Below are 24,515 nucleotides of genomic sequence, written 5' to 3' on the forward strand. Positions count from 1 at the left end.
AGTATATTGTGAACAGTACAGTTTAAATATACATACAACAACAGCAATAAATAATAAACTTGAAGTTAATTTGCTGATTAATGATGTACGTTAACTATCCAGATGTTCACTGCATTCCATTTCTGTCATTGGTATGTACTAATAGAATTGCAATACCCGAGGTATGTCATTGGTATGTACTAATAGAATTGCAATACCCGAGGTATGTCATTGGTATGTACTAATAGAATTGCAATAACCGATGTTTGTCATTGTTATGTACTACAAGAATTTAAAAAAAAACAACTAGGTATGTCATTGTTATGTACTAAAGAATTGCAATAACCGTTGTTTGTCATTGATATGTAATACAAGAATTTAAAAACTTCTAGGTATGTCATTGTTATGTACTAAAGAATTACAACAATCGAGGTAATAAGCTTACACACTTGGTTGTTCTGTGCATAATTATTAGTAACGTCAAGAATGGTTGACGTAAAGACAAGTTTTGTCTCGTACTAATGCTTCCGTCCTGATTATAGGATGATGCACTCGTTCAACTTATTATTATTTAGATGGATAAGGATGACATAAAAGTTCGGCTTCTCGGAAATCAAGGATTATTTCCTGGTAAACATAAAGGATGCCATATCTTTCTTAATAACATGGATCCGAAAATAATTGTTCTTAAAAATACTCTTTCAAATAAGTGGATTTCTTCTAAACGATAATGTGCGAGATGTATTTGATTAGCTTTTACCTTTTTCCGTTCCAGAGTCTTATACTTTCTACATCTCTATCATGTCACGTTTTTTTCAATAATTTCAATTTTAATTTGACCACCATACGTTGTTAAACTATTTACACAAAATTAATGTTTATTACTGTGAAGCGGTTTTATATATTGGTAAATGTTTTTAATGATATTCCAGCCCACCACATGGTGATAAGATGCGACACTTTAAGCCTGACCTGGATAATGTTCTTTGAATGAATACCACATAAACGGAAAGTCCTATTATGGCAAACCGTCGTATTATCTTGTCTAAATTTGATGTTGACTTGTCAAAATACAGCCCTATTTTGTCAAACCGTCGTGTTATCTTGTCCAAATGTTTTGACAAGTCAACACCACATTTGGACAAGATAATATGACGGTTTGACAAGTCAACACCGCATTTGGATAAGATAACTCGACGGTTTGACATAATAGGGCTGTAATTTGACAAGTCAACATCAAATTTAGACAAGATAATACGACGGTTTGCCATAATAGGACTGTATTTTGACAAGTCAACACCACATATTGACAAAATATCACCACGGTTTGACATAATAAGACACTTTATAAAGAAGACAGAAAGAAATGTAACAACGTAAGATAGCTATGGCGTTCCATACATATCGGTGGCCTTTCTGTCAAAATGCTGCCTTTCTGTTCATTCTTCGCTGCCTCTCTGTCATAAACAAGAAAAATGGATGATCGTAATTCACAAAACAGGTAAGAAAATCTAAAATTAAAACTCGTAAACAAATTTTTGCATTAAAAGAGGTGGTCCATGAGTTGAAGCATATATCCAGCTACAGGTTCACAGCATTGCGCAGGTCCAAACACTTAACACAAACTCTATCGAAGATGGAATGATGCCGAGGGTGGTGGAACAATCGTGCATACATGCCACTTTGATGACTACCTTACCTGTTTTGTGAATTACGATCATCCATTTTTCTTGTTTATGACAGAGAGGTAGCGAAGAATGAACAGAGAGGCAACATTTTGACAGAAAGGCCAGCGATATGCATCTACACCGTGAGAATGTGCGGTTACATTCTTGCTTTTAAAGCAGTACTATGCAGTGAAATGATGCAACAGCGGCATCACACGGTCGACTTACCTCACAACGAAGATGTTCGCCATGGAGACGATAATGAGAAGAAGGTGCAAATTCTAGTTCAGTATGAAGTCGACCAGTGCGGGACTGTAAGTGAAACGTATCCCCTAAACAACAGGGTTCATTAGAAAAGCACTCATTTACATTAAAATAACGAGATCAACGACTTGTTTAGGACAAGACCAAGTCATTCGCGGACCTTTGAAAATTCACATGGCTTTGATTTTAAGTAATAAGCGATGTTGTTGCATCAAACTTTGAACACAAATAAAGCTGAACCAGCCGGAGAAAGGGCGTATTATAATATTATAGTATTTACGTGAAGGAAGGACAAAACATGTAATAGATCTGAGAAACAAGTATACGCAACACACACAAATAACTAAACATACTGACACCTCAAGCGTCAAAATCGGTTGTGGTAGGCATGAATGCTAAGTAATGTATAGTACGTTTGCACTAGTTGTATATTAATCACAAAGAAGTTAATGTCCTCGTGTATCGAAATTCGTTCGCAAATAAATGTGCGAAATTAATAACCGTAGCTTCATGCATGGTCAAATTGGAAATAAAGTCTAGACCAAAATGTTATAAACAACTGAATCAAGGTTGTAACCACTAGAGAACAAGCTTGTGGGCGAAAATATAATTACGACGTTCACTGAGTACAAAGGTGAACTTTTATGCAAAACCTCTCATTATAATGTTTATGATTTACTTATCTAGTCGGTACGCAAATAGTAATAATTCATTTTACAGATGTTTATATATAAGTATAATTTTAGCAAATGATTAGACAATATTTCCCATCACAGATTGTTTTTTATCAGTATAACGTCCGTTTATAAAGTTGTACATCGGTAGTGTTGGCAATCTTTTCAAAATAATGGAGAAGGTTAAAAATGTGTCTGCAAATAAAACATACAAAAAGAATGTGAAAAATCAAATACAAATTTGGGGTCATCGACCTTTCTATGTGTGTCAAAAATAAATATTATCACTGATTAGATATGAAACTGGCAATTATCGATATTTTTGAGCTTTAGTACACTTTTCATATGCAGTAAAAACACATTAGAAATAAAATGTATAACGAGTTAAGAAATAGTGTTTTATAAATTCTATACGACCGATAAAACCGGTTGAAGCAGCTGTAAATCAACGTGATAAATGTTAAACTAAGTAATAGCTTCAGTCTTTCAGCCGTTCAGTAATAGAGCAGATATTATTTGAGTAGATAGACCTAAACTTGATATAATAAGTTATATTTGTGTGTGCTGCTCTCAGTGTTTATTGCTTTAATTGACATAAACGATATACTGATTCGCCCCACTGGCCGGCATATTGAAATCTACCACGCACATTGAAATCTACCACGCACATTGAAATCTACCACGCACATTGAAATCTACCACGCACATTGAAATCTACCACGCACATTAAAATCTACCACGCACATTGAAATCTACCACGCACATTGAAATCTACCACGCACATTGAAATCTACCACGCACATTGAAAGAGACGATGTCATCTTAACCTGGTGCAGAACGGAGTTTTCTGGGGTTTACACACGGGTCATACAGAATGTAAACACATCGTTAAGAACTTTATTTTTGTAAATATCTCAAATTATTGAAATACATATGCTCAATTTTTAGTGCATAACAAACAGTTTTTCTTACAGTTTGTGCCGATATCTTAAGGTATAATAAATCCTTGAATACATCTGAAATAGGTGACAGCAGTTCACGTTGCGTGAAGCGTAACAGTTTACGTGGACTTTTTGAACAAGAACACGGGCTTATTCAATAAAGTAATTCTGGTGAATTTCAAATTGTCATAAGCAGCATACAAATCTGTCTTTTAAACTAGTTGAAATTCTTAAGAAAAATGGTTGTAAAAAGTTATTTAACAAAAAAAAAAAAACACCACTTGCCGGTGTGTTTACATCTAGTAACGTTTTATTGGGAACTCCACAAAGTTACGTGATCCAGCACCATGTTAACAGCACATCAACATCTGCCTCGGACATCACAAAAATCCATGGCCTCTTGACCTTCTGGTATTTAATGGTTGCAAGGATTGGATGTACAATACAGCAATATTAAATAGATTTCTGTACAGTTTGTCAAGTCATTTCAAGAAAAAAAATGTCTTGCTGTACTATGATTCATTGATGCGCATAACATTGCGTTTTATTGGCGTCGCCCTGGAGGGCGGCGACTATTATGTAATGCATTTTATTTCGCTTATGGGAGGAGAAGTGATTTTACGGATCAATGTATATATTTTTGTTTTAAGAATATCTTGCATATTGGTGATTTTTTCTGTAAATTAGTGTAAATAAGTACTGCATTTGTGCTTATTACATTTATTACAACATTTAATGCCAATTATGCAAAGCTAATTGTTACAATAAATAACTAATCCACAATTGATCACAGGGGAAAGATCACAGGGACTGGGCAAAAACGCAAAACTTTCTGGTTTTGTATAAAACATATGATGTTTTGTATAAAAACAAAACATAATCAAAATATAGTTATTTTGAGGTTTTTCTAATTTGCTTATTTAGAGGAGAATCAATGTAGTACGATATTTGACGACCTATCGCGCAAGCATGTTTATTGGAAGGCGTAGTGGTACGAAAACGTACAATGTATTAGTTTATTAATAGACCTATAATAACGATCGCTATACAAAACTTCACCAAATAGCAGTACATAAGTGAATGTCAGCCGGAATAGCTCAGTTGGGAGAGCGTTAGACTGAAGTTGTTTACGCAACAGTCATCTAAAGGCCCCCGGTTTAATCCCGGGTTCCGACACGAACGGAACAGTTCGGCGGCTGACATTTTTTTCAGTCAGGTTAATAAATGTAATAAAGCTTTATTTTATGTAGACATTTTAAAATCCATTTTACTACAATAGGACATTTTTATTAAAATTAATGGATGCAACATGGTGAAAACGTTTATTAAAATTTCTTACATCACTTAAATATCTTATAAAAAATACACGTGTTTTTATATTAACAAATAAATGCAAACAACACATCTATTATCCATGTATTTTTATGGTTGTCTATCATAGGCCTATCCCTACCACATATAGAGCGCGAAGCGCGACACGTATTATTGATTATAACAATGAGTTGCGTTTAAGGAAGCAGCCGCTTATCAAGGAGGAGCTGTGTCCCAGCAACCTGTTTCCCTAGAGTGAAGCACTCCTCGGAGTTTTTTTAAGAACCACATATTCGCGAAGCGCGACACGTATTACTATCCAGGTAGTATGGGCCCTTTAGCATTATCCGACCATTACGTCCATAGTTATCTTCCTTAGAATTTGAGAAATTTTGAAATCCTTGTTCGAAGTCCAAAATTTTCATCCGATTGTTCCAAACTTTCACAGGTTTTTTTTTATCAATGAGGACCCAATCCAAACTCTATATGAGCAATATCGGACCATAAGTCTAGAATTATGTCTCTTTGAATTTAAAAATAAAAGTGAAAAACTGGTTGGTTAGATGATCATGTCAATATTTTTCATCAGATTCTTTCCAAACTTACAGTGTCTTCATATCAATGAGCATTTTTACCTCATTTAAAATGAGAAACATCGGGGCAATAAGTCCAGAATTTTTTATATAAAATTTTACAAAATAAACAATTTCCACTTGTTTAAAAGATTTCACAACTTTGGTCTGAATCTTTCCAAACTTGTTAAGTGTTTTTATATCAGTATTACTCGAACCCTATTGAAAATGATGAATATCGGAGCAATAAATCTTCATTATACAATTTACAGTTTTCATTCATTGTTTTTCCAAACATTTACAGTGTTTTCATATCAATGAGTGCTCAACTCCTATCGTAAATGAGCAACGTAAGAATAAGTTCAGAATCATCTCCCCTTGATGTTGAGAAAAATATGAAATTAAGCTTACAAGATGAAGCAGATTTGTTAAAACCTACACAGTTCTGTTCAATTAATGAAAACTGCACACGGATACCAGTAAAAAAGGAAACCAATGTAAATAAAATGAACTGTGAAAAATTTGGGAGTTACAACACAAAATCAAAGATAATGGTTATTTGGGGGTTATAACACAACATAATAAATAATGGTTATTTGGGGGTTATAACACAAAATCGTAGATAATGGTTATACCAGTATCTTTTCCTATTTTGCTTAAAATAATCGGCCAATATATTAATATTTACAGTAGAAAACAAATCGTTCCATGTAACTTCATTGAGTGCCTTTTACACTGAAATTCCCGACGCCCTTTGATGCTTTGCATCAATACTTATCTTGTTGATTTGTAAGATGTTTGCGAAGTACCTCATTTGATACGAATCTAAGCTTGAAATATATATCCATAAAAAACAAACGGCAAAATTAGCGGGGGAAGGGGGTCTTTTTGAAAATCCCCAACCCCTTTTTGCAACAATATAAACATTTCCTGGCATATACTAAAGCTCTGCATCACGTCCATAAATGGGCGCACATAAAGGTGGCGATAATAATATCAAAAAACGCCCGTTTGACAAGCAAATTTTCATTAAAAAGAAAAGAAATATTTTTTGTTTAACAGCTGCAGTTAAATATTGCCATGCAACACAACTTGTACCTTTTGAGGCAATAACGCATTTTAGCCAACACATTTTGGATATTTTTCATGTATGACATCATTATAAAGGCTCCGGGATTTCTTTTGATATATTTGTGTTGGATTGTGGATGATTTTATTAAATTGTGTGCTTTATGTGCTTTTGCCGTGAGTCCTTTCCAATGGTATTTAGTAAATATATAAAAAAACATTTGTTATTTTTAAATCATTGATCAATAATAACTAAAACAAAGAGTCTCAAACAAAATCTGTGTGACACTTTCAGACTACATAATTTGAAAGTTTCATAGAATCATATATTTCATTGGCATTGAACTTAAATGTACTGGAAACTTGACAAACGTACTTCGACATTGTATGTATTTAGACACAATTACTTTATTTAATAAGCCTATGTTCTTGGCCAAAAATTCGAGGTGTAACAACATTCATATACAAGGTTATGCTGCACGCAACGTGAAATTTTGGCATCGATTTCAGACTTATTCAATTATGATTTCTTAAATCTTAAGATGTCGGCACACATTGCAAAAAAATTGTATTCAATGCACTAAAGCTTTTCGCAAACATATTTCAACAACTTGAGATATTTGCAAAAATACAGTTCTTAACGATGAGTTTCCTTCTGTCCAGCCCGTGCGTAAACACATGCAAACCCCGTTGATCCTGCACCACATTGAGATCAAATATTGCTTTTAATGTTTAACACATGCACCCTAATTAAACAAAGTTATTCTTTGGTAGAATAATGACAACTTCTTTCTTACAGTAATGGCTATACATGTATGTATTGTGATTAAATTTGATTCAGTGTAAGGTAAGGCTAGTCGTCAAAGCGGTTGGAGCCATCCAACCATTCGCATTGACCGTTCCAAGGCAGTGACCGAAGCTTAAATGATATTACTTGTGTTTTGTTTGATGTATTTTGCAATTTAATACAGCTGACGGTCGCTGGCTTTATTCCTTGATACTATTTCTATTTTCCATATAACAATATGGATATATATGTATGGGCTCATACGTGGTGTGTGACACTTGGAATTAATACACAGTAATGACAGATAAGTTGGGCACATATAAATACATTATAAAGCATGGGAACTGCGCAAATAAGTCTTACGCCGATACAGTCATTTCACGGTTTGTGACATTGTTACCAATCCAGAAGTACATCGTGAGGCAAGGTCGTGACTTTTATTGAATATCGTGCTCTGCTGGTGAAAAAGAACGGACACTAGCTGTATGGGTCGCGCGCACTATTATTTACCAGTACTTTTCTGATGCCATCTTAAAGTGCGTTTCAAAAATACTTGTAGTGCATCCTTTTATGAAGCAAGTCTTAGCCTTCTCTCAATTGTTGTGATTTATTATCGATGGTCAATTAAAAACGCCATCATCTAGAAGGTTGTGACAACGGAGATAACAAACTCTAACCGTTAAATGACGATGTGTATGTACACGTCTTCAGCATTTGTTTTCCTGAATGTATTCGTGCTATATTAATAGGTGAACACATCAGACAAACCCAAGAATTATAAACATATACATTTGACGAAATAATTATATTTTAAAAAAGGATTATAGTTATTAACCGTAGAAGAGTTGAACGATTAGTACTAGTTTCAAATACATAATTATAATGTTGTGAGTTACTACATAATTAAGTAGAATGTTTATAACAATTCTAGACTTTGAATGAAGCATACCATGAATAAATATGTGTTTCTATAGTTTCTTATTTTGTCTTATAGGTATGTCTCATTTGTCAAGTAAACTAATTTTCTTAATTCAAATAGAGTTAATTACCATTACTTCGAAAATCCACATCATTGTTTACAAAATGGCATGCTACCGATATATAAATACTACTCATTATATTTAACCACCAAGTTAAGGTGCATACTACATAACGCATTTCTTCCCATAATAATTGTATCTGATTTACTTATGTTATAGTAATTGTTAAAAAGACGGTTAAGTTAACCTTTCCATTTATAGAATACAGAACGGCTTCATTTGCACTTTACCATTTTTCAACATCATACTATGCTATACCGGGACCTCTAGGTGAAATACGATATTTACATTAGGTACACACTTAACTATTATGATATACAACGAACAGTACGTGACATTCTTCACAGTACCGCGTGTCGGTTTTCTTCAGCGCTTAATTTAAATGCTAGACCGTCTCTTTTGTCATGAAGTTGAAAATTATACTACACGTTGTCATTAATACATTTTTTTAAAATTATTTTTTAAGCAAAGAGGTTTCATAGAACAGGCTATGGCACACACATAAGACACAGTCAGTAATTAAATATATATATTTAACTTCTGAAAAATTGACTTCAAGTTTAGTTCTTTTTCACAATCAACACTTTTAAATATATTTCATTTAAGAAACATGTTGTGTTGTATAACCTGTTACAAAGTATTAAGTCTGACATAGTTTGCATCGCGTTATTGCTTCGGAGCTATTTTAGACAATATTACTCTACGTTTCGAAGAAAAGACATTATTTCGAGTCGACGCACGAAAATTCGCTTTTAAATCAATTTTATTATTAGTTCAGCAGTGCACGTTAAAAGCGACTTTATCTTCCAGTGAAAAATCTCCAGCGGGGCACGATATTAAGTCCCAAGCACGGGCCTGTCCCTTTATCTCTTTCTACTTTGTTAACAAGGTCACGAAACGTAAAATGAGTAAATTGACGTATGGTTTCCTTTTAAAGTACAATAATAATTCAATGATGAAAACGTTAAGAATTGCTGCATATACAATTTATTATTTTATTATTTCAAGGGCCACGCTAGTTGTTGCTGCAGTGTAGTATGACCATTATAAACTAAAATGTGACATAATATTTATATTCATTATACACATGTTCGTTTTCAACTACCGATACATATTACAGTATACACGATACAACGATGAATAGTATCCGCTACTAAAATTTTCTTTTTTTCAGTAGCATGCAAGTATCCAGACGAGCGTTTTATATCATTACAATCTTTCGTCCGTTATCTGCCTTATTGTAGTTCTTGAAGACAAAATGACATTAGCCATTATAAATTTGGATTTAAAAATCAATATGCAGAAAAAGACCATCGATACACAAGAAATATGAAAACTCTGACACTCTCATTTTGAATCATGCATGTTAAAAAAGCATTACTATTGTACGATGCTTGATATCATTTTTGTTGATAATGACATTGTTATTTGTCTTGAGGCTTATTTTATAACCACATACATTGAACAGTACCAAAATGTAATGGAGGTCAGTTAAAAGTAAGTCAACTCGTTCAAATCGTTTATGTTCAGAATATAACGTATTGACCTTTACTCACGATGACTTCAAATATCTGTAACGCCAGAAACACATTAGTAATCATAATGGACAGAGGCTATCTTCAAATACTACATAATTATTGCTTGTCAACAGATGTCAAATAAGGCGCCACAGAACCAGGAAAGAACTTATTTTTCCAGTGCACGAAAGTCCGCTCGTTAGCCGAATCAAAAGCATTATAAGTTCACTCCGCGACATTTATGCACTGTCAAGTAGTGTATGGAAAATATTAGTGCCTAACCTAAGAACCGATATATGCCACGGTCGCTGTTGACAAGGAAACATGAGTTTATTCACATGTTCCCTCTCTGATGTCTTCCTCACTTCGCAGAGCAGAAAAGTAGCATCAGCGGTAAGAAATCAAAAGTGTATTCACTGTAATAAGTAGAGTTCGATGTTAATGGTAAGATACGTTTTAATTCCAAGCTAAAAGCGTTCACATCGCCTCCATGAGAAGTAACTCGCTTGTGATTACTGTATTATGTGGCATCCGTGTCTTCAGTCTTTTGAAAACGTTCAGTAAATTAAAACCAATCAATTTTGATTTAACACCAAAATTGTCCAAATATTAATCGCATAATTTGTTCGAACATTTTTCTACATGTTATTAAGAAATATAAAATGAATTCGCGAATACATGTTCATTTATTTTAATTATATCAACATTTTCAATGACTTAATGTTATCTTAAAAAAATACAGAAAAATAAATGTACTCTTTTTTTCCCAAGTGGTCATCAAAACATTGAAGTATGTCCTCCCGATACATAATAAACATATGGTAAGAAATAACAGTGTTCTCGTGTACATTATCAGCAATCAAATGTTTATTTAGCATTACAAGTTAACGTCGCAAATGTATACATTTAACATGCTACATGCGTTATGAAGTCACGTCTCTGTGATTTGAGATTAAACGAAAGCAACATGTGACATACGGTCATCGTCCTACCTTGACATTAAATGAGGTCATACTTATCCATTGCCCTTTAACGGACTAATTCAAATCGTTTTCTGGAACTGTTATATGTTGGGTGAAACGACAGCTAATATGCAGGTGATCGTTTATTTCAAGTTGAAATGGAAAGAAATCTCGTATACCATGAATAAAGGCGTCCATATGGCACACTTATGCATACAGTTAACTTCCGAAGATACACCCTAATGTGATCCACGTTTATGAACTAAATGCACTGAAAACAGACACACAAATAGCATGCAATATAATTACCTTAACATATTTACCTGAGTATATTTACATTGCTTGCAATGAATTTATAGATTATCTTCGAATATCTGCTGTTTTTTTCTTTTTTGCATCACTCATTTATTAACCCATTTATTCCTAGCGTCTAGAACAAAGGCATTGGCAAACAGCGTAGACCCAGATGAGACGCCGCATGATGCGGCGTAACATCAGGGTCTGCGCTGTTTGCTTAAAGGAATTTGACATCCCTAATTTTGGAAATAAATTGATCTAATTTAGAAGGATGGGAGTGTCCACTGAGCAGAAATGGGTTAAGTTCACGTAGGCCGATCAAAATACGTGCTAACTTATTAGTTTAACGATTAAGAGAAATGAATTCTGATCGTCTGGTGTTTGTTTGTAGCTACAACAGATGCAATACAAGTATATGGTTTCTATGACTTTAATTTAGTAAAACAGGTTTTAACGATAAACGTTATACATTAGCTTTGTATATATACTAAATACAAATAATAAGCAATTAAGGTAATACATACAATGTGCCATTAAATGGTAAGATATATATTATATCAAACATTTGTACAGTGTTTTTCACATGTCATGTTAATTTACGTAACTTTGTACGTTATAAGCACTGAAAACATATCAGACAAAGTCTAACAATGCCTTATGTCGGCAGGGTGGATTGTATTCGAATGTTGTCAAACCAGAATAATTAAATGATGTAGCTTGAAAGTGCATAATGTTAAAACAAATATGGTGTCATCGGATTTTAACCCATTTATGCCTAGCGTCTAGAAAATAGGCCTAAGCAAACAGCGTAGACCCAAATGAGACGCCGCATGATGCGGCGTCTCATCTCGGTCTGCGCTGTTTGCTTGAAGGAATTTCTGTAAGAAATATTCTAAATATAGAAATAAATTTACTAGACATCCCTAATTTTGGAAACAAATTGATCCAATTTAGAAGGATGGGAGAGTCCACTAGGCATAAATGGGTTAAACCGAGCGCGATATTGCATTACGTTATGGTTGAATACATTTAACATGCAGGTAATCTAATTGGGTTATTTCTGATTCAAATGATTTTCATATCATGAATCTCGATTTATTTATAAATATTTCACTATTCACAAGTTGTCAAAATGTTATTTATTTGAAACGAGTTCATTTATTGAACTTTTTGTACTTGTACTTGTTCGTGTGGGGGAAAAGTCACGAACATGCCTTTTAATTTGCCTTTTACAACCTTATCGTGACTTTTTCCTGCATTGAACACCGATAATATTTATACAAAAATATTTGATACAATTACTTTTAAGAGTTTAATAAAAGACGAGATGTGCCTCGTTTTGGTTTCATTTCACAGTATCTCATTAATTTACGGTTCTGTAGCCTTTGTCTGTATATTACCATTGAATGATTAAATACTAATTTAATTCAAATGTAATCGCTTTTTTGCTATTTAATTTGAATTGTGATGCTATGATGCTAGTTTGAAATGTACACTTCTACATTTTAAATGAATAATTCTAGTTTGAGTTTGATAGCTCTTTTAAACCGGTTAAAACCCAATGCTTTTGCTTCGACCGTTCAAAAACGATCACGACAGTTTTGTACATATTTGTTCGTTTGATACGAACGTGTGAGTCTTGTCTAGTGCATTTGTTTTGTGTTCCAATGTTAAGCAATGGTCTCTCCTGCTAGTGAAGCTGAAATGTTACCTATTTTTATGTGTTTTTGCATTATTCTTATTCTTTAACGAATAGACATGTGTAGAATTGAGGAAGCTTTTTTTCGCAACACCTAATTGACGGATGTCAGTTTTGACATTTTCTGAAGCCGTTGAATGGGGACCATAATCAGTAGCATTTGAAATGCGGGCACTACGCTTGTTTTACAACGATTTTGTTGAGATTTTGATTTCGAATTAAAACGTCTTCAAATAGTCTTAGACTAAACGCATATCAACAAACAATACATACTCAAATAAAGTGTTTATACAACGATAATTAGTTCAATTATTGTTAAAACCAATTATTGCTTTCAAACATTCAGTTGCACTTTACTTTATATTGTATTATTTAAAAAAGATCAAAGTGCAATTGTTCTGTTTGTCTTTAAACTAAATAATTATATGTTCACTGCATCTAATATACTAACGCCACTGAAAAGACTTTGTTGGGACAATTCGATTCGATTCCTATTTCAATTTTCGTCTAAATGAAATCCTAACTGCATATGCTAACCATTAAGCTCGTCTTTGTAGCAGGTTCATTTGTTTAAAAATCGTGTTTTACTGCCACAGTTCATGTTTTATTTTTAGAAAATGTGTTACGTATAGAATACAAATCCCACTATTATGTTTAAAATAGCAGAGTATTATAAACGGTGTGAGTATTAATTGATTGTTTTAATTTTAAAGACATTGTTTACTATATAATGGCATTAATCTCTTAGAAAAAAACTTGGATTAACGGAAACAAACACGTGGGTTTCGGTGTTAGATATATTATAATAACTTAAGCTTGAAAATTAGCATTTTAGTATAAATTACATCGCATGTGTTTTTGCTTCATTACATGATTTGCATTATATTACAATTTATCTCAATGCTAAAACATGAAAGCAAATTTCATAGTAATAAATCTATTGAATCGTTTACATAATGACAAAAAAATGATAATTTTCTTAAGATAACTATGTAACGTCATAAAATAATACGTAATCCTCGTTAAAAGCGTCTTTTATCGTAAACACCTACGTGAACAGGGCATGTTAACTGACGTCAAATAAGGCACAGCACAATTAAGAAAATGCATACTGATTTTAACTAAAGGGGCCTTTTCACAGATTTTGGCATGTATTGAAGTTTGTCATTAAATGCTTTATCATGATAAATGTAAATATTGGATCTAAAAAGCTCCAGTACAAAGACAACAAGAAAACAATAAAAGAAAGAAAAAAGTAACCCTCAACTGGGCTCGAACCACTGACCCCAGGAGCCCTGGAGTAAAAGTCTATCGCTTAGACCACTCGGCAATCAGTGCTCATTCAATGAGGAACGTATTTTATACTTTACATGCGCAATCCTTGTAGTATCACAAAATATAACGACACCAACAGAACGCTCTAAAGTATTCAATCGTTCCGCGTAGCACCGCTTTATAATTTTCAGGTTTTTAATCGTCAAAAGATGCATATAATTGATATTTTAAAGCATGGTAAATGTACAGTATAACTGTTTCCTAACAAATATAAAAAATACAACGAAAATTTGCGAATCTGAAACATTTTTTTTAAAATTTTGTCAATTTACCAAAACGTGAAAATGCCCCTTAAAGTGCAGAACTCCACACCAACGTTTTATCACACAAATACGTACGCAATCTTTGACCGCGCAATGGACGCACTATTATGCAGTATACGAAACTCATCTGAATACAAAATGTGTCAGTCTAACAGATGTTACCTTCTCCGACAATGCGATTCATTTTATGAACTCAAGCTTTAATCAATAATCGGTTAATTGCATATTTACTTAGACCGCGATATTTAAATGTCAAGGTAGCTGTTTACAAGAAAACACGAGGCCATTAACATTATTGGGATTCGTTTGAAGTTTCTCGTATAAATCTCACAATGGGCGATTAAGTGTCTGTCCAATAAAAAGTGCATGCGGACTAACTTAATGACAAATAAATGATAATTTTCTTAAGATATAAACTATGTAACGTCATAAAATGAAAACTTATCATTCGAATTTAAACATTGATGGAATCATTTACAATACACATCATATAAATAATAGCATGATTACCATACACGTTTTAAACTTTAATCATAAATGGAAAACATACGGAACATTCAATTAGAAATAAAAGTTCTCTAACAAAAAAATAAGCAATTAAAATTCTTTCCGAAAAAATAAAACATGGCTTTTCTTAATACATTGTATTGAGTTTGATTTGATAATGAACTAATGCATGGAAATCAGAGTAGAAGACATTTATTTACGTATGTTTTTTAGTTTATATACAATGTAACAATAATAATTAGTCAACCTGAACTTAAAATTGTAACGCCCACATATGCATTGGTTGTTTTGAAATTTGGATCATCAGAATATGGACTTCAGTCGAAATTGGGGTTTATCTTAACTGTGGTTGGCGTAGAACTTTACAATGCACTTTTGAACAATCATAACATACAATGGTTAATTAAGCATTGCGGTTTAACGTAACACATTATTGCAACATGCATTCGCATTGTTGATCACGGTCGTATAGAATGGTTTCACAATTATACAGTGTCGCGTGTTATATTCAACAATGCGGATGGTAGGATTGCCAAGACACATATGAACGTTTGTTACCGACTGACATTTTAAGCAGTTGAAATGCCCAATCTAAAACATGTAAAAAATAATTTATTCAAAACGTCATTATTTATAACATTGTTGTAGTTGCATCTTCGATAGCAATCTTCATATTGACACGCGCCGTTTTTGGAGCTGAATTATACAATTATCATTAATCATTAAAAGTATAGTCATTTCTAAACATGTTTTCAGGTTTATTGTAATATTAAATTAACACATATGTGACAGAACATGTTTGTCCTACAACTAAAGGCAACCGAAGAATGAGCTGTATCAATTCCTAAAGCATTAATTTCGAAAGCTTAAATTCGTATCATTGATTTTAAGCATAGCACAACTTAACTTTGGTGTTATAATTGATAATTTCCAATTTCATAGTTTTTTGTTTTAATAACAGTGACAAATTCAGTTTTTATTTTTGTTTATTTGACGCTGACATTTTGTTCAAGCCTATCCGATATATGGATAATAAGATTTTAAGATGTCGGATTATTTTCATTTATGTTTTTTACTTACTTAGTTACAAATGGGAAACGTTTGAGGTTTCAACACAACCCAGACAGTTGTGTTTTTTTCCCGCAAAATGCTTGTTTACACACGCAACGAATGGAAAAAACTGCAACGATTTTCACAACCATTTCTGAAGTTATGCATTATTCACGATTTCATAGTTTCCAGATAGAGAACGATTGATATTCGATTAATAATCAATTACGACACATGCTCGTACATAATTGGACATTGACATATACGTTAATAGTTAATCAGTGAAAATACGCTTGTGTAGTTTCATGAATTAAAGGAGAAATAAAACGTAAATTTACAATTATTAATTACAATTACAATTATCTGTACATATATGTGTGAAAATATCGTCTACAATCCATGGTCAAATCTGAAGTTCCAAATGCGTGTAGGGTCTATAGCTCCAAGTCCATGGATTACTTATGTATACGCCGTATGGAAAATCAGGAACATTCTTGTTTATTAAGCCACGAAAAAGGAGCTCGAGCACGCATAAGAATGTGACCTACAATGCCGTTTTTAATGTGGTTAATTAATGTATAAGAAAAACATAGATTTTCTGTTTGGTTTATTGAAAGTCAATATTATAGGTTGTAAATGTCAGAATAATTTAAACAAGAAATCTAAACAAGGCACGAAGAACATACACAAACAAATATCATAATACATTAAATTATTGTATTCGAGTTGCTTACCATACCATTTAACTTGTTCCATAGCTGTTCAAAAAGTAACAGTTGGTTAATCGGCCTGAATAGTGAAAAGGGACAAAGTTCATTATTCCTTATCCGTGAATTAATTGATTAATAAAAATGTTATTTTCTTGTGTTTTGATAAGAGGTGCGTGTATTATCTTCTGTAAAAAGCTTGTGTGAAATACGTTTAGTTTGAAGAAGAAATAAGAAAGTCTCTATAGTTATATTTAATTGCTCAAAAGGATTGGCTTAAGAACATTTCATTCTGTATCAGCACAAAACAAATGCCACACTTTAAGCGGGGAATCTCGATACATATTGCTTTTGTAGGTTAAAGTTTGCCAATTGATATTTAGTCTCTGATATATACCGTGTGACGTTTACCGCACGTGCGACCATCTGGCATGAAGGCCATCTTTGTTTGTTTTTACAGATATATCTAGTTTGATGATGTAAGTAACAAGAAAAACATAAGTACATTTTGAGTACATGACCAAGCCAGTACACTGTTCTGCATAGAATAACAAGACGAACTAAATGCATGCGTATCACATGGACCTTTTAAGAAATGCCAAATCTTGATCACTATAAATACGGCTTAGGAATAGTTTTGCGCAACAAAAGCGTAGTTGATATTGTTCAAAACGCTATATGTGAACAGTACTTTCAATATAAATGTATGAATAATGAAAGTCCAGTAACAGTTTCAGGAGATGAAATCCTGTTAAAAACCAACTGTATGTTTTATTAACGTCGAGTGACCCTTTGCCTAAACAATACAGGACATTGCACACATCAAGTGTACACACGATACACTGTTCGCTGTAGGGATACCAACACCAGTATGACAGAAACATAAAAGAAACTCTCGCCACAAACCGAAAGGCATTTATATACGTAAAATCACCTCAGTCTGTTTAATATAAGTAAATACATTAAACACAAGACTATACTTTAGCATGATGAAAACTGGTATCAACGCCTTTGACAAGTCAATCGGTATGTAAACGTTCCGCTTCGCACAATAATACCTTAATAATAATAAAACAAACCATTTTAAATAAATCGGATGTATCCTCAACGACGATCACCTTAATAATCAGAGCGTGTTAATGACATTGTCAATGACACTCGTTTTGTACTTTTGTGTGTCAGCTTGACATGCGTTTATGTTAAAGGCCACACAAACGTGAAAACAAGTGATGTATAACTCGGTGGCTTTATTCGAAAGAGAGATCATACAGTTCAGAATTTACTGTCGAAACGCAATTAACTTAGTTAGTTTGAAAATATACTGCTTGTTCTGAAACATCGCTGCTTGGCAGTTTCATATCTTTTATAAAAGTACCATATTTCTTTGTATATGTATAACTTTAATCCCCTAATGATTACAACAGATTTTCGATACTTGCGACACTTGTAAAATAAAGGTATGTGCGTAGTATTCGATTGACGCGTAACGTTTAGGCGTCAATTTGTATTATATTTTCGATAATGTTACACTTGTTTAAAATCAATTTATACAGCGTTACGTCTGTGATCAAATCATGGACATGATTGGGTTCGGCAAGGAATTGAGCTGCTGAAGGTCCCGAATGTTTTTATTGACCGTTCCATGACGATTATCCAAGTTTCAATCAGTTAATTTGTTCGACAGTTGTTCTGCTAGAAACAAAGTTGATAAGATAAATGAATTATTTCTTGGGTTTCTGAAGATTCATTGTTTGTTACATTGTGTTTAACGTTTATATAAAAAAAACTCGACATAGGTGTTTATTTAAAATGGATTTAAAGTCAATTTAATTAAATTAATCAAGATTTACTATGTTCATTTAAATCTAATCGTCATGTAGATGAACCCTTTTACCGTCTTGTTGAAGTTAAATATTCAATTGTAATTATAGATAGTTAACTTGAATGATAAATACACATTATTATAGTTGTTGACTTGTGATCAGTTACCAAGAGATAGTATATTAGTCAAATAAAAAGTCAAGGGGACAAACTCAAACATATCATGTTCGTTGTGGTAAATATGCTAAATGGAAAAAAACGCAATTTAATATTTATTAAAAATGATAATCACAACAACATTCATGTGTAATGTAAATAACATCATGATAAATATTAACTATGACAAATACATATAAATTTATCATAACAAATCCTTTCTTTTGTTACTCGTAAGGAAACATGATGCTTTAATATCCGATGTAGTATAAATTGTACAACTTACGCGAAATTGCGGGCGTGATTTTGTTAATATCATATAAACGTTATTAACATAATGACACACGTCGATCATTGATAAGAAAAGAGAGCTAATCTAAGCACCACTGTCAAAACAACGTCAAATGGGTCAAAATTTTACTACTTGCTGATAAGAAACTAGTTCTAGTAATAGGGTATATACGATACATAGTATAAAACTAACTTTAACAATAAGATTGTCGCGTTCCTGGAAATTGAGGTATACTTATTAAAGCGACTTTTGCGTGTTTTTAAATAGTGACATTTACAATATCACATTTTTCAAATCACTTTAGAGAAAACATAACATACACGTTTAATGTCAAGGAAATCTGATTCGTGCAACACGATAATAATTATTATTGTATGTGTTGATTCGTTCAAGATAGTTTCTTTGAACTAACAAACGTAAAGCACGTATGTGTAACAATAAAACGTGCGTTTCGATGTCCCTATATTTCACAGTACTTCGTTTGCGATTCCTCGGTTCAGCCGGCCTGCTGTAACGTATACGCCTTACAACAGGCAGTGAACAATATGTGATTTTTTTCATCAACTTATGGAATAGATGTATACTGTCTGTGATAATAGGAATTCACTCTGCGCACACCATTCTTGGTACAAGTGTCACAAAAACACCATTGGCCGGACAGAGCGAGGGTCGAAACGTCTCCTTAAGAGGCATCTGAAATAAAAACAACGTAATTCTTAACCTTTTCCCACTCAAAGCCAAAGTGGAAATGGCTATGTGCAAACAGCATAAAACCAGAACAGCCTGCTAGTAAATCGCAGTCTGTTCAGGTTTTATGCTGTTTGCTGCTCATCAGTATCTAAGGTTTGGAGATGAAGCCTTAAAAACTCGAATCTAGTAAGACAAGTCTTCAATTAAATATAACTTTCCAAGGCACTACAAATGCCTGAAAATACGTTACGTTATAGGGTTAAAAGAAGAACAATAAAATGTGCCAGAACATATTGCCAGATAGTATTCGGCAGTCCCATTTTTTTATGTTTAAAAGTATATTATCTAATTTGTGAAAGGGACCTCATGCATAAAATCATATATGTTTAAACGAAAAGGAAACCAAGAAACCATTAGGCATCCAAACAGGTTTGACGCATCTTTGAAACGTTTATGCGACACATGGTAAAATGTGGATCAATTATATAGACTTTATAAGAAAGAGGCATACGCTAATGTGTCATCTTATATCAACTGACCTCTGTTTCTGAGCAGGGCTGTATTTTGAACTTTCTGAGTAGTGATACAATGGCTACACGCATGATCATAATGGCCAGTTTCTGCCCCGGGCAGCCACGAGGACCCTGACCGAACGGCAGGAAGGAGTACGGGTGTCTAGAGGACGTGGCGTCGTTAGAAAATCTGAAACCGATTACATTTGTTTCGTTGACTGTTTCGAGACAATACTCAAGCTTTAACCAGTTTGATGCTTTGTGATGAGTATTATGTATAGTCCTGGATCGTATTTTAATTGCTAGTAGGAATCAGAATTTCTCACTTGGTGGTGTTTCTGATGTTAATATCCCTATGTTGAAATACATTTTACGTGACTATAGGCACCAGTTTAAAATAAGGCATGGTTTTCTTTTAATTGCTTGATAATGTATCAATTAGCGCATTGTAATTGATGCCGAATGGCGTTTGAATAATTCATGGTATACTCAATAAAAAATACATTCTTTTCAATTCAAAATCCACGGTATTCGCGATTACACATTATGAGTGTAATCTTTTAAAGCCTTTTTCGTTTAATGTTCTTTGCCGCTGATAAATATTGGTTTTAACATTTGAATTTATCTGCTTTCTGCAGTTTTGACCAATTTTTTTTCTTAATTACACTCAAATAAATTATATAAATGACCTTTTATAATGGCTTAATTTATTCTGAACACAAATCTCAAATTCTGTCATATGTTATAATACGAACAAGTATAAGGTTGTCATAATTACCTATCTGGATTGAAGGTCTCGGGGTTAGAGAAGATCCGCTCGTCGTTGTATATAGGACTGTTCATCACCCGGACAACCAGGCCTCGTTTAAATCTCACACCGCGAATCGTACAATCCTCTGTACAGACACGTGACACACTGGAAATATAGTAACAGCTTGGTCATGTAGCGTCGTAGACATGAAGACACACGGGAAACATGTTTTCATCTCTATCATACAACTGCTTAGAGATTAAGACAAATTTCAAAACGTAGTAACAACTTGGGTTTGAATTGGCTTAGATATGAATGGTGAACGGAATGAAACATACATATGAATTATATGAAAAACATTGTTTCGCATTTGCCATTCCAATACGATAACCCAATATTTCATATTTATGTAGATGTTATTTTTCTCTATTTTTCTGTAGTATTAGGCACTTAGCAACTAATCTGTGGTACTTAAAATATTAGTGGCTTAAACTTATATAAACTCTAATGCTGATTTTTCTTCATTCCATTATTTAATAGATTTACAAAAAAAGTATGACTGTTTTTGCAGGTACAAATGAAGAGCGCGTAGTGTTACATACCCTGGGGCCACTGGATGTTTTCTGAAGGTTTCATTGAAACACATGTCGAAGTATTTCATCTGTACAAGCTGTTCAGATGTAATTTCGTCGTCCTGCAAACATACGTTAAAGAATATATGTATTGATTAACAAATGGCATGGCTGTCACTAAATGAATTGTATGTTCAAATCATGTTCATAAAGTGGTATTCGTCAATGAGCTGTTAGAAATCTTTCCCATCACAAGTTTTATTATTTTATATTATTTTTTGTTGTTTGCTTTTGGTTATAAATTTAAATTCCAAAACACAGGTTCTTACTTTTTTAAATATGGAATTTATTTCATCTACGAGTCGTTCTTGGCAATCCTCATTCATTGCAAGTTCATACAGAATAAACTGAATGGAGGCTGTAATGCTAGTGAAGATTTCGCCTTCTAAGGTAAGCAAGTGTGCAATAATTTCGTCCGTTGAAAGACTTCGTCGTGTGAGACTCCCATCTACGTCACGTGTCAGAATGTTTGATGACGTCAGATAGGATAACAGCGAATAATGCTCGTTTGCTTTCACATGGTTGTTATTCTGTAAAGTAAAATGCTTCATATGGGCGATGCATATATACATAAATTGGGATACATACACTTCAGAAACATTATTAGCACCCACAATACATGATATACATAAATCACGGCATGACATAAAAAATGGATTTATCGACCTTGCAAACTGTACTCTAAATAATTGACATATATAACAATGATAAATTATATTCAACCGAATATCTGAGGAAACCACACTCATTTTTAATGGAGGCAACGTGTTCATGTACCTGAGAAGCTATGGACAACGGGATGTAGTCTCGCAGAAGTTTTACGACCGCATCGTGAGCTCTTCTATGTTTCACATCAGCAATTTTAAGAAAAGGTGCCAGGGACGGGAACAGTGCTGTGAAGATAAAGCGTAATATGTTCAAAAATGTTTCCGTTTTAATACAATAAGGTCATTAAACAGGGAAAATTAGAAGTAGTAACCAGGAAACAAAAAGTGTCTTTAAGAATAACTTAACATTTTCACGAGTAAGGTGATCGAATATCTGACACTGTATAATGGCTTTCTCAGCGGTTCTGAAGTGTGTGTTATTAGTCCAAGTAAACTGAAAAGATCGTGAGGGTTATGATTTATGTTTAGTATTAAATAATTGAAATTTATATATTTTCGACGTGTGACTCACTGGCAAGGCCGCTGACATGGTTGTCCTTAGCTGCGGACCAGTTACTCTCGACCTCATACGTTAAAATCGTGTCGCCGTATTGCCTTATCTCCTCGTCACTCATGTCCAGCACCATGCGAATCACCGCTTCAGACGCGAACTTATCAACGAACCTGAAATCACGTTCATGGGTTAGATTAGGGCACTGTAACAGTGAGCTATGAATTTTTGCGGACTGTTTCTATATTTAGTTTTTAAGTTTATTTGTAGTATGCATATATTTTTTCTGTATGATCAGCCACGTTCAAATTTGTGTTCAAAAGTGAATTAGATCTTTCACGTTGACATTTTTAAGAAGTGAGAATGACATAAACACAAGTTTAAAGGCATTATACGACATTTTTGAAAATAATTTTATACCTTGATATATTTATTCCAGAATTAGTTGACGTCAAAGCGTTTTCTAGAGCTTGAAGCATAACAGTAGAGGCTTTCTCAATCTTGGAAACTAACTGGAAACGAAGATTAGCGTATTGATAAAATACACAATACACATATGATAACTATAGGAAAAAAACCCATCTCAAAATCTAGAATAAAAAGCTGGCATTTTTCGACAAATTAAGTTTGAAACGAACGTATATTATAAATATGTGATCAGTTGAACAATTTAGTAAATGATTTGATGTATGGGTTTGGTTCATAATTCTTATACTTTTCGGGATGAGCTACTTTTTTTTTCAATTACCTAATCTAAAAATAAGCTAAAGTTTGTACTGTTGATGTCGTTTGTATTGATTTATGAGTAACAATTAACGATGTTAATACTTGAATGTAATTGAGTGTTCTGAGAAAACTGGGCTTAATGCATGTGCGTAAAGTGTCATCCCAGATTAGCCTGTGCAGTCCGCACAAGCTAATCAGGGACGACGCTTTCCGCTTTTATGTTTTTTTTTAGTTTCAAGGAAGTTCCTCCTTACAAGTTTAGGCGGAAAGTGTCGTTCCTGATTAGCCTGTGTGTACTGCACTGGCTAATCTGGGATGACACTTTACGCACATGCATTAAGCCCAGTTTTCTCAGAACAATGCTCAATTATACACCAACTGTGTTCGTATGAATGCATGAAATTAATTATGCACTAAAGAGAATAATTATTTAGACTACGTCTTGCGTTCTTATTCTCTTCAAAAGATTTATACTAGCGTTACGTGTTATGTCTCGGTAATTTTACACATCTTTCTTAAGAGAAATATGTTTTAAAAATTAAAAGCTTACAAGTACCTGGCTTAGATTCGATGTGGAATGTATCATGCGGTTCAGAAGCGCCCGTTGGTTTTTCCAGTGCTCCCCTCCTAGGTTGGTAATGCGGAGATTACCGGGGTAGTATTCGAACGGTCGATACTTCTGTGAACGATATAAACACAATTCATATACAATGCCCCGTGTATAAAATAAACAGAATTAATTTTAAATTCACTGCGTGTGAAATAAATATAATAAAGTGCCAATTAACTGTGTCTGATATACGAAGAACATATTGTCAATTTACCAATAAGTGTAGAGCTCGTAAACGTTAGCATCCTTGTTTGTAACATTAATAAACTTGTTCGTAAACGAAAAACTATGAATCCATTTAATATATAATGTTGCTGTGAGACTTCATTTGGTAAAATGCAAACGCTCTGTAAAAATCCCGAAAATATATTTGTCAAATGTTATAATTTTACACAGTTGATCATGTTTTCTCTCACCGTTCTGATGTGGAACTTGTCGAAGTTCTTGGTGAGAATGTCACGTGCGAATTCCGGATCATTGACCACGAGGCTTGGTCGAAATCCTTCGTAAAATCTGCAAAACAAATC

The 24,515-nt window shown here is 33.5% G+C and overlaps 1 protein-coding gene across 2 annotated transcripts in view; it reads right to left on the reverse strand.

Annotated features, from left to right (window-relative positions):
- Positions 1-18,720: 18,720 nt before the first annotated feature.
- Positions 18,721-24,515, reverse strand: part of LOC127847180 (cytochrome P450 3A12-like) — a 28,659-nt gene continuing 22,864 nt past the window's right edge. For both annotated transcript variants that reach the window (XM_052378905.1, XM_052378904.1), the window contains exons 5-14: positions 24,405-24,501; positions 23,935-24,057; positions 23,073-23,164; positions 22,674-22,825; positions 22,272-22,387; positions 21,764-22,024; positions 21,465-21,556; positions 20,890-21,027; positions 20,139-20,301; positions 18,721-19,602 (exon numbers count right to left, since the gene is read on the reverse strand). In XM_052378905.1, coding sequence (XP_052234865.1) covers positions 19,513-19,602; positions 20,139-20,301; positions 20,890-21,027; positions 21,465-21,556; positions 21,764-22,024; positions 22,272-22,387; positions 22,674-22,825; positions 23,073-23,164; positions 23,935-24,057; positions 24,405-24,501 — 1,324 coding nt within the window. In that variant the 3' untranslated portion in view covers positions 18,721-19,512. The remainder of the gene's footprint in view (positions 19,603-20,138; positions 20,302-20,889; positions 21,028-21,464; positions 21,557-21,763; positions 22,025-22,271; positions 22,388-22,673; positions 22,826-23,072; positions 23,165-23,934; positions 24,058-24,404; positions 24,502-24,515) is intronic.

Source organism: Dreissena polymorpha, chromosome 10 (assembly GCF_020536995.1).
Source record: "Dreissena polymorpha isolate Duluth1 chromosome 10, UMN_Dpol_1.0, whole genome shotgun sequence".
In the NCBI taxonomy this organism is placed as follows: Eukaryota; Metazoa; Mollusca; class Bivalvia; order Myida; family Dreissenidae; genus Dreissena; species Dreissena polymorpha.